This window comes from Ambystoma mexicanum, chromosome 7p (assembly GCF_040938575.1).
Source record: "Ambystoma mexicanum isolate Mex_15411 chromosome 7p, UKY_AmexF1_1, whole genome shotgun sequence".
NCBI classification, from domain to species: domain Eukaryota; kingdom Metazoa; phylum Chordata; class Amphibia; order Caudata; family Ambystomatidae; genus Ambystoma; species Ambystoma mexicanum.
The window spans coordinates 32,854,526-32,870,761 of record NC_090939.1 but is presented as its reverse complement, the minus strand read 5'-3'; the positions used below and the strand labels follow the sequence as shown (position 1 = coordinate 32,870,761).

The 16,236-nt window shown below is 48.8% G+C and overlaps 1 protein-coding gene across 1 annotated transcript; it reads left to right on the top strand.

The window, feature by feature from the left end:
* The first annotated feature begins 1,522 nt into the window (after positions 1–1,522).
* LOC138525882 (glutamic acid-rich protein-like) lies at positions 1,523–4,179 on the top strand. The gene is made up of 3 exons (XM_069636169.1): positions 1,523–1,796; positions 2,314–3,182; positions 3,619–4,179. Exons 1-3 carry the CDS (start codon positions 1,523–1,525, stop codon positions 4,177–4,179), a joined length of 1,704 nt encoding a protein of 567 aa, XP_069492270.1.
* Positions 4,180–16,236: the final 12,057 nt, after the last annotated feature.

Sequence of the window (16,236 nt, the reverse complement as noted above, 5' to 3'; positions counted from 1 at the left end):
GAATCTTTTTTATCCTGTAATGGTTGTCACACTGGTTACGAATTGCACCGTTTGGTGTTGGCGATCTCTTGGTTTTTGTTTAGTTTTTAGAGTTTCTTCTCTGTCTGTTTTTCTTGCCCGGTTATATCCCTTCTGAATAGCTGTGGATACCTCTCTGGGGAAATCTATTCCAACTGCTATACTATCACGTATCCTCCCTCTCTCACAAAGTCTGAAAGGAAAACATTTAAAAAAGACATTGTGACCACTAACCCCCGTCTACCCATTGCAGATACCTACGTCAGCGCAACTTCCAGACAGATTGTCAGTGATATTTCTGTCTCCTCTCCAGATCTTTGGACTCCTCATCTTATCACTACTCTCTCTCCTCTCACATCATTAATGTCCATTGTAATTGCACTATCATGGCTCCAGAGACGTTTTTATGGGAGGGCAAAAGGGGCACTTGTCCAGGGCCCCCACAAGGCTGCCTGAACTAAAGTAAGATTCCATTGTTCACCAGACTTAAATAGCACATTCCAGGAGATTTTATGGTATGGTGCTGAGGCGCTAAACCTATTGCCTGTCTATTTTGACAAGTACATTCTGCCTTGATAAATTAATCATGTAATGCTTTCTGTGTTCACTGTGGAATACATAGTTTGGGTGTTCCCTACGGCGCAAATTCTGTAGCACTCTTTCCTTCCTGTGGGAAATATGTTGATCATGTGCAATAGCCAAAGTTGAAATCCATATTGATAAATTAAGTACCACAATGGTTCAGAAGTTAGCTCAGTGTGTTAAGCACTCATTCCAGAGATATGTGTTCATATGAAAGATTAGAAGAGCACATTCCAGCAAGGCTGGCTGAACCTTTCCTATGTCTGATGTTTATAAACCTACCTGTATATGTACTTGGTTTTGCAGCATAAGAGGTGCTATTATCAGCAATGTTCCTGCACCAGATAGGGGTTGCTATAAAAACGAACATGTCATTCGTATGGTGAAGGTCTAGAAATTGGTTTGTTCAGATGGGGCGTTCTAAAACTTAGGCAATCACCTCCAAAGATGAGCATAAACTATTAGTCCAAGAGGTGAATAAGTATCCAAATTCAAGACTGTGGAACCAAGGTGTTCATGCTTGGATCTTGGCTTTGCCAGCAGATGATACAGTGATCCTGGTCAAATCATATATGTTCTCTTGCATTAATTACTGTGCTGTCTTCTGTGAGGTTTGCCTTCTTGCATGCTGATGGCATTGTTTAGCTCATTACTTGATATTTATTCTTATGTAGACCATTTGAGTGGAAGGGGTGGTAGACAGGAGAGAGCAGACCAGATGTTGTAGGCCCTAGGCAAGCATATTTTAAGTTCTGCTCGTTTGATACAAAAAGCGTTTTACTTTTTGCATAAAAGTCAAAGGTTTTTTTGCATGTTTATGAATGGCAATTTCACAAGCTATTGTTTTGGAAGTATTTAAAGCTTAAAAGCGGAGTCAGCTGAGTCAAGCAGTCTGCAGAGTCTGCCTTTCGTTTCCCTTACTATGGGCGGACCCACTTTAAAAACACTACCTTGTCTGCGCAGTGGACAGCGGAGCATCAGCGGAGTCAGCAGAGTCGAGCAGTCTGCAGTCATGCAGAGTGTGCAGAGGGTCAGTGGCACGGACACTAACTCCTCGGAGAAGAGCCACAAGATAGCGGCTGAAGTACAAACCGTGGAGATCCTGGAGGTGGAGGATCCGACAGAGCTGGAGCCTAGATGGCTTAGAAGCAATCCGAAGCTCCCTCCGGACAGAAAATCGCCTCCACAAAAACGAGGTAAGAACATCACCGCTACATCCACTCCGACACGTGTTATGAATTCCCTCTTTGACTTTCTTCCTGACGTTCCTCCGGAACGGCCTAACACACTAAAGAAAATGCCAAAGGCTGCAACGAGTGGCGCACTGGAAATGACAAAGACAGCGTCCTTGGGAAAAACTACTCTGTCACCAGTACACGCGGGAGCGGAAGTGTATGGTGGGGATAGAGGCCGGAATTCTGCTTTGGCGAGAGGTTCGCCAGCCGAGACGGCCGGAGAGCAGTCTGGGCTGGCCCTTTCTCCGGCCCGCCCAGCCAACATACGCGAGCCGTAGGAGGCAAGCCCGGCCACACCAGCTAATAAACGGGCTAAGCATGAATGCTGTAGACAGTGAAGCCCCCGAGGGTGAGAGACGAGAAGGAAGGGTTCAGGCAAAAGAGCCCGAGCTGCAGCCACCGCAAGACGGTGAAACAGGAAAGGAGGGGAAAGTGACAATGCTGAAAACAGCCTAAATTCATCCCCATACTCAAATAGAGGTACAAAAACTCTATGCAGCAACAAAAAAGACAACAAAGGATAAAGACACACCTGCTATCATCGATCTAACACAACGTCCCGCCAATAGGGAAGACATTTCCTTATCTGAACGCACGACTACGGAGGAAAGGAGCGTGACGGATCTTGAGGGGAACACAACGCCAGGCAATATAAAGGAGTCCTGTGCAAAGGCAACAAAAACAACTTATAGTAAAAGACAAAAGGAAAAGGTGCCAAAAGTGAAAAGAAAAGCAAATCCAAATCGAAATGTCCAAGCCAGTAGTAGAGGTACGGACACAATCTTTGGAGTAAAAGACCAAAAAAAAAGCAAAAAAGTGGCAAAGAAGAAGATGGAAAATCGAACAGACACCTTACCAAACCATTTAATTTCAAACACTTTGATGAACTTCTTTAAGAAGCAACAGCACAAACGGAAACTCAATTCAGAGATAGAATTATCCGATGCAGAAATGTTGGAAGTGGTAGAAGAGATCCTGCCAGCAAATAAAGCAAGGAAAACTGATAACATAAAAAGCATCACCAACATAGAAATTGAAAAGGGACCATACAGGACTATAAATCCAACTCATGATCCAAAAGCATATGATCCCAAAATCCTACCAAGAGAAGAAAACGCCAGTCTCCCCCCAATTGACCTGAAGGATAGCCAGCACTCAGACAAGACGGCCCAAGATATGACACCCCAACGTTTAAAAGAGGGCGTTAAGTCAGTGAAAAACCTCCTATCTGAGATAAAGCAACAGCAAGATGGCAGCCGACAACAACAGGAAATATTAGACCCCATAGAAAAGGAGTCAGTCTCAGAAACCCAGAGACACGAAAAATTACAGGAGGAGAAGGGGAGGGTATGCCCCCAACCACAGGGGGTACCGGGGAAAATGAGTGCACGGCCCTGGACAAAAATCCATCTCCATCAGACAAACAGGAGCGAAAATCGCTCGTTTCAAGCGGCGGAAAAAACATTGCCAATAAGGAGCAATACGGGGAACCATGGGGTCTATCGACTAATCTCAAGCCCCCCGGATACCTTTGTGTCCTGAAATTCCTCCACAGTTTCGGCTGCAAGCGCACAATCAAGAACAAACACCGGGGAAACACAGAAGATATAGTGAAATTCCAATGGAGACACAGAAAAAATCACCAAACAAAACAACAGACATGACAACAATTATGACAGCAATTACGATCGCTCTTGCCCCGTTTGGGAAACTGTATGAAACAATAAACAAAGCAACAAAAGATAATACAACTATTCTAGGAAAACTACTATCAAAATTTTAGTTTATTGAAGGCTACGTAACAGCGGTTGAAGCCAAAAATGAAAAACAGACAGCAATGTGGGAGACAAAATGGGCACTCATGGAGGCAGAACGCAAGGAAGACGCACAGAGAAATAAGCTAATAAAAAAGACCACAGAGAGATCAACCCAGACATGGCCAACGAAGGAGAAGGATGAAATGGAACGGAGGTTTGACAAGCACAGACCATCTATACATCGAGAAGACCCACCCATGCAAAGGCAAAACCCGGGAGCCGCCCAAAAGTCAACAACGCCTCAGAATAAGCAAAGGGGAAAAATAGGCCTACAGTTGGCAGCAGAAATAGAAATGCAGAAGAACAAAATCCCACAATCAGAGGGCCACAAAGAAAAGATGAATATTGACCTGACCAAGAGCCCAACTCAAGATGTTCAGAATATAACTAAAATGCAAAAAGAGGCCTTTCAAACAGAAAAATCTCCAAGAACGATGGCGGAGTTTCTAACGATAAACCCACTAATGGACCTATCAGACTATCCGGATGCAGAGATAGAAAAAGAAAGTCCAAGAAAAAGACTTTGAGTATTCGGCCCAAGAAGAACACCCAAAGAGACACCTGAACAAGACAGACAAACCCCCAGTGAACATAATATGCATAAAAAGAGGGGACATACATCCGCAAAACAGCAAGAAGGAAACCAAACGGAGCAGACCTACTTGGAAAACATTCAAGACAAACGAGAAACTAATCTAAGAAATGAAAACAGATGGTCGCTAACCCCGAAAAAACAAAGAACACCTAAAAGTTTGGAGGAAAGAATAAGAAGGACACCGACAAGAGAGAGACCCACTACACGAGAAACCCAAGCGGAAGAAGTCAGACTGTTTAAATTAGAACAATCATCATCTAAAAGCGAGTACATCATCCTAAATAGGAAAACAGTTCTAAAAACGTTGAACAAAATCAAATCCCTGAAATATCTGGACACAGACGACTTCTTCCTGATAGAACCTTATCATCGTGACCAGAAAGCAAAAACATACCTTCACATCAAAGTCAAGGCTTTAAAGAGCCTCACAAAAAGCGAGTACATCATCCTAAATAGGAAAACAGTTCTAAAGACGTTGAACAAAATCAAATCCCTGAAATATCTGGACACAGACGACTTCTTCCTGATAGAACCTTATCATCGTGACCAGAAAGCAAAAACATACCTTCACATCAAAGGTAAGGCTTTAAAGAGCCTCACAAATGAGCCTTATAAAGAACTAAAAAATATTGGCTTCACACTGACAGAAATCACGCAAGAGAAAAAACAAGGTACAAGAGGTGGGAGAAACAAGGAGATCGAGGACTGCAGACGCCACCATATGTCAAAACCTCAGACACCCGAAAATCGGAAAAGGCATGAAGTAAGAAGGGAAAATAAAGAGGGAAACCTCAGATACAGGAGGTATAATAACCGAGGGGACAGACGGGAGCCAAGCAGGAGAAGAGAGATCGACTCCAGGGGTTAAGACAGGAGGCCCCGGTCCGGAAGAGCGAGAAATACTATAACCACAGATGTGGTTCAGAAGTAAATGACTACCATCAGAGACGACCCACATACGGCAACAAAAATGAAGAAAAGAAGTACCAAAATACTCAAGAAAGAGGAGAGATTGGACCAGAAAGGGAAGACTCAAGAAAACCAAAGGGTCCGTGAAAATGGTTGAAAGTAGCATTAATTTCTAAAGCTGATAAATAGCAACCATCAGGAGGAGCGCCGGGAAAATGACCTCCTCCGTCTGAAGCTCGCCAAACGAAGATAAAGAACACCCTGACTATGGCCTCATGGAATACAAGAGGACACCATCACTTAACGAATCCTGATAACCAAGACCTAGGAGCTTTTGACATACTCTGCCTCCAGGAAACATGGCTAATGGCGAAACCGGCACTGGAGGCTTTGAAATAGCTTTCTCTGCGGCAACAAAAGGAATCTTCGGCCGACCATCTGCAGGGCTACAAATAGCCGTTCAAATGGGGTCAGGAATCGAAATAATCAAGAAAATAACGGAATCATATGGTATCCTAGCGGTCTTAACAACCTGGAGCCAAAAACAGAAGGGAACAAGGCAATGAGAAACAGAAAAGATAGCAATCGTAACAGTATACTGGAATCCACAGAGAACATCAAGCACAGAGTTTTGCAAAAAAGTAGAAAGAGTAGTTGATAACATCTCAGTGGAAGACCCACAAACACACATAATCATATGTGGAGATCTAAACCCCAATTGCAACTTTACCACGGACAACATTGAGGTGAAGAAAGTTCGGCCACAAGCTGAAGAAAGAGGAGCCAGATGGATTTCTCTAATGAAATCAAGAAATCTACACAATGTCGCAGCAGCAAGAGCATGGGGGGAGATGATACCTACCTGGGAGAGAGGAGAATCGGAAGCCACCCTTGATTACGTCTTCACGTCAGAAAGTATGCTAGACTACATAGATGATTATGCGGTAGTTAGAACTACAGAGAGTGACCATAATCTGGTAACTATTGCATGGTCATCAACACGCCCTCCTACTCAACCTTACAAACACTCGATAGAGGTGAACAACCAACACACTCGACTGCGCCTGATGGCTTCGGATATTGAAAACATTACGGAGGCCTACAAAAGAGAAGTTGGCCCCCTGGAAATGGAAGCAGTACGGCCGGACTATCTACCCTTCTTGCTACAGTACAGAAAGAAAATGAAGGGGGGAAATCTCGCTATAACCAGTAACATCCATGTGTACGACAAAGAAGTAGTGGAAAAGAGAAGGGTCATAAGAAAAACGAAAAAGCAAGCAAAGAAACTCAACACTACGATGGCTTGGAGAAATCTGCAATCTGAAATAACGATATATAAATCCTGGAGTCTAGGGCACCGACATGTCCAGTATCAGAAGGACGCGGAGGAAATGTTTAGGGCGCTAAGCACCAAGAAAACCAGTGATTTTTGGGTACTCATCAAAAAGCCCAACAAAATAACAGACAAACGACTAACTAACGCAGTTAGCGAAGAAAAATGGGCCACATTTTTTGAAGATCTCTTTAAAGCCCCGGCATCAAGTGTAGCGCCATTACAAAGAACTACAGGTACGCGATGGATTGATGTAGCTGATAAACAAGAAATAAGCTCGGCAATAACAAGATTTAAAAAATCAAAAGCGCCAGGCCCGGATGGCCTCTGTAACATAGACATCAAACAAAATCCCGAGCCATGGTCCGATTTCATCAGTACTCTCTTCGAACACTGCAGACAAACACAAGCCATCCCCTCATCTTGGACAGAAGCAGTGATCGTACCAATTTTCAAACAAGGCGACAGGGAAGAACCGGGCAACTACCACCCGATAGCACTCCTTGACATAATAGGGAAAATCTTTGCAACCCTACTTCTAGGTCACTTTCGAACATGGGCCAAAATGTCACCTGCTAACAACCCTTTCCAAATGGGCTTCCTCAAAAACGGAAGCACTACAGTGAACATCTGCATGTTAAACCTTATAAAAGCAAAGGTAAAACAAGGTCGCCACAAGTGTTTATGGCTTTCATAGACCTGTCAGAGGCGTTCGACAGAGTGGACAGGGAAAGATTATGGATCAAACTGGAAAGATGGAAACGCCTGAAAGAGATTTTGGACCCAGTGATGGCCCTACATGAGAACACCAGACTAAGAGTGCGCCTTAACACACAAGGCATGCTATTGAGAGAAATTCCCTCAAACCGCGGAGTAAAGCAGGGCTGTCCTCTAGCTCCTGCCTCATTTATTGCGTACTTGGGAGACTTCAAGGAAGCGGAACTCCCAGTAAGCTCCTTTCCACCTAAATTGGGAAATGTGAACATCTCACTGCTACTATATGCAGATGATCTCATTTTACTGGATCAGACCCAGATAGGCCTACAGCGCCAACTAAACAACTTGGCGGCATATATGGATCAAAACAATCTCCAAATAAACAAGAAAAAAACAAAGATCATCAGAACTGAAATATCAAACTGCAAACTGTCCACTTTAAATAGGTGGGTGGGAAAGCTAAAAATTAATCTGGAGGAGGTGGCATGCACTGAACTAGATTGGCAAATGAATCCAGTAAGAGTAAAATCTAAATTGGAAGCACAAGACTGGATAAATACCCTGGAAAAAGCACATGGCAACAAACTGACAAAACACCTGCCACCGGCCTTCAATAGTCTGAATAAGCCGCTACCGTATTGTACAAAGTTCCCAGATAAACAACTAGGGACAACCTATATGAGAGCGCACTTAAATCTCCTTCCAACACGCGAAATTCTGGCAATCAGATTGAAAATGGGCACGAAAGAATGCAGATTATGAGGAGAAACAAATAAACCGGAAATAATAAGACATCTGCTGATGGAGTGTTCGGAGCTAAGAAAAGTATGGGCTACCTATCTAAACAGCCTGTGCATTGACCTGGTGGGCTTTCAGGGAGAAGAAGAAGCCACTTGGTGGAACAGGCTGATGTCAGGGGAAAAGACGACCTGAACTTTGGCGGCGGCAAAAATTCTGGAAGCTGCTTTCCAAAAAATAAACGCACAAACTGAAGGGCGGTCTACACTCCAAGCAGAAGACCTGGTCGGCTGATAGTTGGGTGGGAACTGACTTTAAATTGATAAAACGAGGGTTGGGGGAGCCGAACTCTGTCTCTGATTTTGTCATTCGTCCCTCTACTCTTCTTGTCGGCTTGACCCTCTTCTCCTGTGTTATCTTCTTCCGTTTCTGTTTCCTTACTCGACCTTGATTTCGACAGCTTCTCTACGCTCGCTCATGTATGCTAATTTCTTAGCTCCCAACGAAGTGTCAAGAGTCTTGTAAAAATTGCTAAAGCGATTATAAACGAGTAAATAAAAAAAAAGCTTAAAAATAAAAAATAAAAGCTTAAAAATACGAAAGACATACCTAGATTAACACGCCGATTCATGGAATTAATGTGCGCCGATAAAACGGCGCACGCGTGTGAAAACATGCGATTCGCAGTGAAATAGCGAAAATCGCAGTGCAAGTGCGATTATCGCACAGAAAACATCGCACATCTATTCATGGAAGTCCGTGCACGCGCAAAATGTGGGATGTGCGCTGAGGTCATCGAACGCCGTGCGATAAGGCCACAGCGAATTCGCACGTAGCGCGGCACACATAACAAAAGTAGGCGTAACACGGGGTGTCACACGCAGAATGGGGAACAACTCGTGAAAATGTGGGCGTCACGGGGGAAGTACAGGAGGCAAGTGCGCAGAACGCCCACACGCTCGCCTACAACACGTATTCATGGAATCGAATAGGGAAAAACAGCGCACGGCCAAAGACGCGCACAGGCCCATACATGTCCACCACACGAAAGCAGGCGGTAGCGTCCCTGCGCAGGAAAAAAATGTGCGCCAAAGTTCTACACGCGCGAGAAGGCCCACACGCGATCGGGCCTGGGGGAGCTTGTGCGTGTATCTCAGAGGTACGCGAGAAGTTTCACACGCGATCGGGCCTGGGGGAGCATGTGCGTGTATTTCAGAGGTGCGCGAGAAGTTTCACACGTGATCGGGCCTGGGGGAGCGTGAGCGTGTGCGTGTTTTTCAGAGGTGCGCGAGAAGTCCCACACGCGATTGGCCTGGGCGCGTGTATTTCAGGGGTGCGCGAGAAGTTACACACGCGATCGGGCCTGGGGGAGCATGTGCGTGTATTCCAGAGGTGTGCGAGAAGTTCCACACGCGATTGGCCTGGGCGCGTGTATCTCAGGGGTGCGCGAGAAGTTCCACACGCGATTGGGCCTGGGGGAGCGTATGCGTGTATTTCAGAGGTGCGCGAGAAGTTCCACACGCGATTGGCCTGGGCGCGTGTATCTCAGGGGTGCGCGAGAAGTTTCACACGGGATTGGCCTGGGCGCGTGTATTTCAGAGGTGCGCGAGAAGTTCCACACGCGATTGGGCTGGGGGAGCGTGTGCGTGTATTTCAGAGGTGCGCGAGAAGTTTCACACGCGATTGGCCTGGGCGCGTGTATTTCAGAGGTGCGTGAGAAGTTCCACATGCGATTGGGCCTGGAGTCTAGGGCACCGACATGTCCAGTATCAGAAGGACGCGGAGGAAATGTTTAGGGCGCTAAGCACCAAGAAAACCAGTGATTTTTGGGCACTCATCAAAAAGCCCAACAAAATAACAGACAAACGACTAACTAACGCAGTTAGCGAAGAAAAATGGGCCACATTTTTTGAAGATCTCTTTAAAGCCCCGGCATCAAGTGTAGCGCCATTACAAAGAACTACAGGTACGCGATGGATTGAAGTAGCTGACAAACAAGAAATAAGCTCGGCAATAACAAGATTTAAAAAATCAAAAGCGCCAGGCCCGGATGGCCTCTGTAACATAGACATCAAACAAAATCCCGAGCCATGGTCCGATTTCATCAGTACTCTCTTCGAACACTGCAGACAAACACAAGCCATCCCCTCATCTTGGACAGAAGCAGTAATCGTACCAATTTTCAAACAAGGCGACAGGGAAGAACCGGGCAACTACCACCCGATAGCACTCCTTGACATAATAGGGAAAATCTTTGCAACCCTACTTCTAGGTCACTTTCGAACATGGGCCAAAATGTCACCTGCTAACGACCCTTTCCAAATGGGCTTCCTCAAAAACGGAAGCACTACAGTGAACATCTGCATGTTAAACCTTATAAAAGCAAAGGTAAAACAAGGGGCGCCACAAGTGTTTATGGCTTTCATAGACCTGTCGCAGGCGTTCGACAGAGTGGACAGGGAAAGATTATGGATCAAACTGGAAAGATGGAAACGCCTGAAAGAGATTTTGGACCCAGTGATGGCCCTACATGAGAACACCAGACTAAGAGTGCGCCTTAACACACAAGGCATGCTATTGAGAGAAATTCCCTCAAACCGCGGAGTAAAGCAGGGCTGTCCTCTAGCTCCTGCCTCATTTATTGCGTACTTGGGAGACTTCAAGGAAGCGGAACTCCCAGTAAGCTCCTTTCCACCTAAATTGGGAAATGTGAACATCTCACTGCTACTATATGCAGATGATCTCATTTTACTGGATCAGACCCAGATAGGCCTACAGCGCCAACTAAACAACTTGGCGGCATATATGGATCAAAACAATCTCCAAATAAACAAGAAAAAAACAAAGATCATCAGAACTGAAATATCAAACTGCAAACTGTCCACCTTAAATAGGTGGGTTGGAAAGCTAAAAGATAATCTGGAGGAGGTGGCATGCACTGAACTAGATTGGCAAATGAATCCAGTAAGAGTAAAATCTAAATTGGAAGCACAAGACTGGATAAATATCCTGGAAAAATCACATGGCAACAAACTGACAAAACACCTGCCACCGGCCTTCAATAGTCTGAATAAGCCGCTACCGTATTGTACAAAGTTCCCAGATAAACAGCTAGGGACAACCTATATGAGAGCGCGCTTAAATCTCCTTCCAACACGCGAAATTCTGGCAATCAGATTGAAAATGGGCACGAAAGAATGCAGATTATGAGGAGAAACAAATAAACCGGAAATAATAAGACATCTGCTGATGGAGTGTTCGGAGCTAAGAAAAGTATGGGCTACCTATCTAAACATCCTGTGCACTGACCTGGTGGGCTTTCAGGAAGAAGAAGAAGAAGCCACTTGGTGGAACAGGTTGATGTCAGGGAAAAAACACCCTGAACTTTGGCGGCGGCAAAAATTCTGGAAGCTGCTTTCCAAAAAATAAACGCACAAACTGAAGGGCGGTCTACACCCCAAGCAGAAGACCTGGTCGGCTGATAGTTGGGTGGGAACTGACTTTAAATTGATAAAACGAGGGTTGGGGGAGCCGAACTCTGTCTCTGATTTTGTCGTTCGTCCCTCTACTCTTCTTGTCGGCTTGACCCTCTTCTCCTGCGTTATCTTCTTCCGTTTCTGTTTCCTTACTCGACCTTGATTTCGACAGCTCCTCTACGCTCGCTCATGTATGCTAATTTCTTAGCTCCCAACGAAGTGTCAAGAGTCTTGTAAAAATTGCTAAAGCGATTATAAACGAGTAAATAAAAAAAAAGCTTAAAAATAAAAAATAAAAGCTTAAAAATACGAAAGACATACCTAGATTAACACGCCGATTCATGGAATTAATGTGCGCCGATAAAACGGCGCACGCGTGTGAAAACGTGCGATTCGCAGTGAAATAGCGAAAATCGCAGTGCAAGTGCGATTATCGCACAGAAAACATCGCACATCTATTCATGGAAGTCCGTGCACGCGCAAAATGTGGGATGTGCGCTGAGGTCATCGAACGCCGTGCGATAAGGCCACAGCGAATTCGCACATAGCGCGGCACACATAACAAAAGTAGGCGTAACACGGGGCGTCACACGCAGAATGGGGAACAACTCGTGAAAATATGGGCGTCACGGGGGAAGTACAGGAGGCAAGTGCGCAGAACGCCCACACGCTCGCCTACAACACGTATTCATGGAATCGAAAAGGGAAAAACAGCGCACGGCCAAAGACGCGCACAGGCCCATACATGTCCGCCACACGAAAGCAGGCGGTAGCGTCCCTGCGCAGGAAAAAAATGTGCGCCAAAGTTCTACACGCGCAAGAAGGCCCACACGCGATCGGGCCTGGGGGAGCGTGTGCGTGTATCTCAGAGGTACGCGAGAAGTTTCACACGCGATCAGGCCTGGGGGAGCGTGTGTGTGTATTTCAGAGGTGCGCGAGAAGTTTTACACGCGATCGGGCCTGGGGGAGTATGTGCGTGTATTTCAGAGGTGCGCGAGAAGTTTCACACGTGATCGGGCCTGGGGGAGCGTGAGCGTTTGTGTGTTTTTCAGAGGTGCGCGAGAAGTCCCACACGCGATTGGCCTGGGCGCGTGTATTTCAGGGGTGCGCGAGAAGTTCCACACGCGATCGGGCCTGGGGGAGCATGTGCGTGTATTCCAGAGGTGCGCGAGAAGTTTCACACGTGATCGGGCCTGGGGGAGCGTGTGCGTGTATTTCAGAGGTGCGCGAGAAGTTCCACACGCGATTGGCCTGGGCGCGTGTATCTCAGGGGTGCGCGAGAAGTTCCACACGCGATTGGGCCTGGGGGAGCGTGTGCGTGTATTTCAGAGGTGCGCGAGAAGTTCCACACGCGATTGGCCTGGGCGCGTGTATCTCTGGGGTGCGCGAGAAGTTTCACACGCGATTGGCCTGGGCGCGTGTATTTCAGAGGTGCGCGAGAAGTTCCACACGCGATTGGGCTTGTGGGAGCGTGTGCGTGTATTTCAGAGGTGCGCGAGGAGTTCCACATGCGATTGGCCTGGGCGCGTGTATTTCCGGGGTGCGCGAGAAGTTCCACACGTGATTGGCCTGGGCGCGTGTATTTCAGAGGTGCGCGAGAAGTTCCACACGCGATTGGCCTGGGCGCGTGTATCTCAGGGGTGCGCGAGAAGTTTCACACGCGATTGGCCTGGGCGCGTGTATTTCAGAGGTGCGCGAGAAGTTCCACACGCGATTGGGCTGGGGGAGCGTGTGCGTGTATTTCAGAGGTGCGCGAGAAGTTTCACACGCGATTGGCCTGGGCGCGTGTATTTCAGAGGTGCGCGAGAAGTTCCACATGCGATTGGGCCTGGGGGAGCGTGTGCGTGTATTTCAGAGGTGCGCGAGAAGTTCCACACGCGATTGGCCTGGGCGCGTGTATTTCAGGGGCTCGCGGGTGGTGTTACAAGCAATCAGGCCTGGGGGAGCGGGGTACGTGTATTTCTGTGGCTCGCGGGTGGTTTCACAAGCGATGGGGCCTGGGGGAGCAGGGTACCACTCACCGTCTGCCTTGCGTGTAGAAGAACGCGTAGCCAACACCCACCCGCTGTGAAGTGATAGCGTGTGAACCCCAGCGCCTGCAAAACACACGCACCACACCCCACGAAAAGCAACGCCCGTGCGCGATACCTCACAGACGCGCATACGCGCTAAGGGCCTTTGGTCCAATGGAATCGCGTATGCGTGCTGACGCGCTTGCGCGCTAAGGGCCTTTCCTCGAATTACACGCTGACGTGCAGAATTTTCACGTGCCAAATCACTCCGTATCAAGCTGGCCACGCGTAAGCACACGGAAGACGACGCTCCTGCCCAGAAGGCCGAACTACTGCCCCCCAGAGCCCCGAGCACGCTGCCACCTGCCATCTGCTGCTGCCTGACTGCCTGCTGCCCATGTGCCCTGCCATTTGCTTCCTGCACATCAGCCAAGGGTGCTGTTGCTGTGACCACCCCTGCTGGAACCGAAGACTCCCGACTGGGATTCCATCGCTCCACAGCCCAGCCCCCGGATCCAGTTGCCCACCCACTCCTGCCTCTGGGGTTGTCATGTCGGGCACTGCAACATCTGGCACCACTGACAACCCCCGGCCAGAGAGGCAGAGGGGCACCAGCTTCAGTGCCACCGAAGTTGGTGTCCTGGTGGAGCAAGTCCTGGGGCAGTATGATGCCCTCTATGGAAGTTCCCGCGCCGACAAGGAAAGACGGACTCGGATCTGAACTGACATCGTGACTGCCATCAACGCGGAGCGGGTGGCAGTCCGCGACTTTCAACATGTCAAGAAGCGCTGGGAGGACTTCAGGTCCAGGACCCTGAACAAGGCCCGGCGCCTCTTGAAGGCAGCGGATGCCAAGGGGCGCCAGGGCCACTTGTCAGAAGATCAGATGAGGGGCCTGGAACGCATATCCCCAGCGCTCCACGTCCAGGTCCTTGAGAGGCAGACCCGTCTGGAGTTGAGCGGTAAGTGTACATGCATCCTGATTGTGAGCTGTGCGTGTGGTGATGTTTCAGTAGTGTGCAGGTTGCACATCTGTTTGTATGGGGTCGAGTATGGGTGGGGGTGTACAGGGCCGTGGGGCTAACACATGCGAGGGCTGTAATGTGTGAGACATGGATGGTGCCTGTGTGTGTAGGCTTGCATGCCAGATGCAGTCGTGTGGGCACACATGTTTGGATGAATGTGTATGTAAGTAGACATGTCCGTGATGTCACAAATGTATGTTGTTTTCAGCTGCATGTATCAGCACTGTGTACATGTGCATTTGTGTGTATTTGACAAGGGTGCAACAGTGATGCAACATGGATGCATGTGACAGCGGGATGTGGAAGCCTGATTGGCAGATGTGACATGGATGCCCATCTGTACACTGCGACACTTGGCAGAGGTGTACACATGCATGCAAGTGTGGTGGTATGTGTACATGTGTGGTGCACTTCCTGTGTTGCATGTAATGTCTGGCTCAACTTTGCCCGCTCATGCTGTTGTATGGGTATGGATGGTGCTGGCAGTTGCGATATGGCAGTTGCGATATGGCTCATGTGTGCGAGTTGAAATGACATGTGTGTTGGGGATTGTGATGGCATGTCTGAGGTTTGCCAATGCCACTCATGTACAACTGTCATGTGTGTATGTGTCCATTGAACAGTGCCCTGATGCCTGTGTTTTATTTCTCCCTGTCTGCAGCGTCAACTGATGAAGAGGGCGGAGAAGGTGCTGTGGAGCACAGCGGCGGGGATCCCACCGCCAGCCGGAGACGCAAGGCCCGGCTCCCCTCCCATGTTGTCATCTCGTCGGGGAGTAAGGAGTCTGGTGCCGCGTCCCAGGCCGCAGCTGCCGGGGGGAGGTCCAAGAGGCGGAGGTTGGAGTTGGACTCCTCGGCAGCAGAAGGGGCAGCTGGGACCCCACAGGGCCCAACGGGGGAAGATGGCACAGAGTCATCCAGGTTGGTGGGGGGTTTGGTGGAGGAGGAGGCCGTGCAAGCAACAGAGACGGGGTCTGGAGGTGGGGATCCCACTGGTGCTAGTGGTGCAGTACAGGACCAGGGACAGGAGGCAGCACAGGCCGCCGCGGAGGTGCCTGTGTGCAATCCTGTCCCTGATCCTGTCCCTGCATCATCTTGCACCAGCAGGGATGCCTACGTCCAGATCCGTTTTCAGGCAGGGGATGAGCAAACGACAACTGGCCTTCCTCTGCCTGCGGACGTGGCTATCCGGGTCCGGGTTGAGCCTGTCCTGACTGGTGTGGCGTTGCGTCAACGGGCCATGCGAGGTGACCTGCAGGCTTTTCATGAGGAGACTGCACGTCATCTCGAATGGCTCGTTGACCATGTCAGCCTGCTGGGACAGGTCACCCAGGCCGGATTCCTCCGTTTGATGGGGCTTGCTACGACCCCCTCCTCAACTGAACCCGCTACGCGCCAGTCGTCCTCCGTGCCATCTTCCCAACCATCAGTCACCTGGGTGCCCTGTGGAGCTGCCTCTGACAGTGCGGCCAGGCTGGTGGAGGAGGCATCCCTGCCACAGTCAGGAGTCGGACGTCCAGCAGGGGTGGCCACATCAACGACTGCACACCAGCCGGCGGAGGATGTGCAGGCAGCAGGAGGCAGTGCACGGGCAGAGGCACAGCAGCAGCAGCAACGAGGTGGGAGCCATGAAGGCACGGGGCCTTCAACATCGGAGGGGCAGGCATCGGCCGGAGGGCAGGAGGACCCAGGACAGAGAGTGTCTTCCGTGTGGCAGCGGTTGGGCCACGCCATAGATGCGGAGCGGCAGCGGGCGGAAGAGGCACGGCTCACAATGGTC

Bases quoted from the DNA above. Each gene is read 5' to 3' on its own strand.
- LOC138525882 (XM_069636169.1), top strand. From the start codon at position 1,523: ATGGGCGGACCCACTTTAAAAACACTACCTTGTCTGCGCAGTGGACAG. The intron at 1,797-2,313 runs GTAAGAACATCA...ATACTCAAATAG, and splicing joins ATCGCCTCCACAAAAACGAG to AGGTACAAAAACTCTATGCA. The intron at 3,183-3,618 runs GTATGCCCCCAA...TCAAAATTTTAG, and splicing joins TACAGGAGGAGAAGGGGAGG to TTTATTGAAGGCTACGTAAC.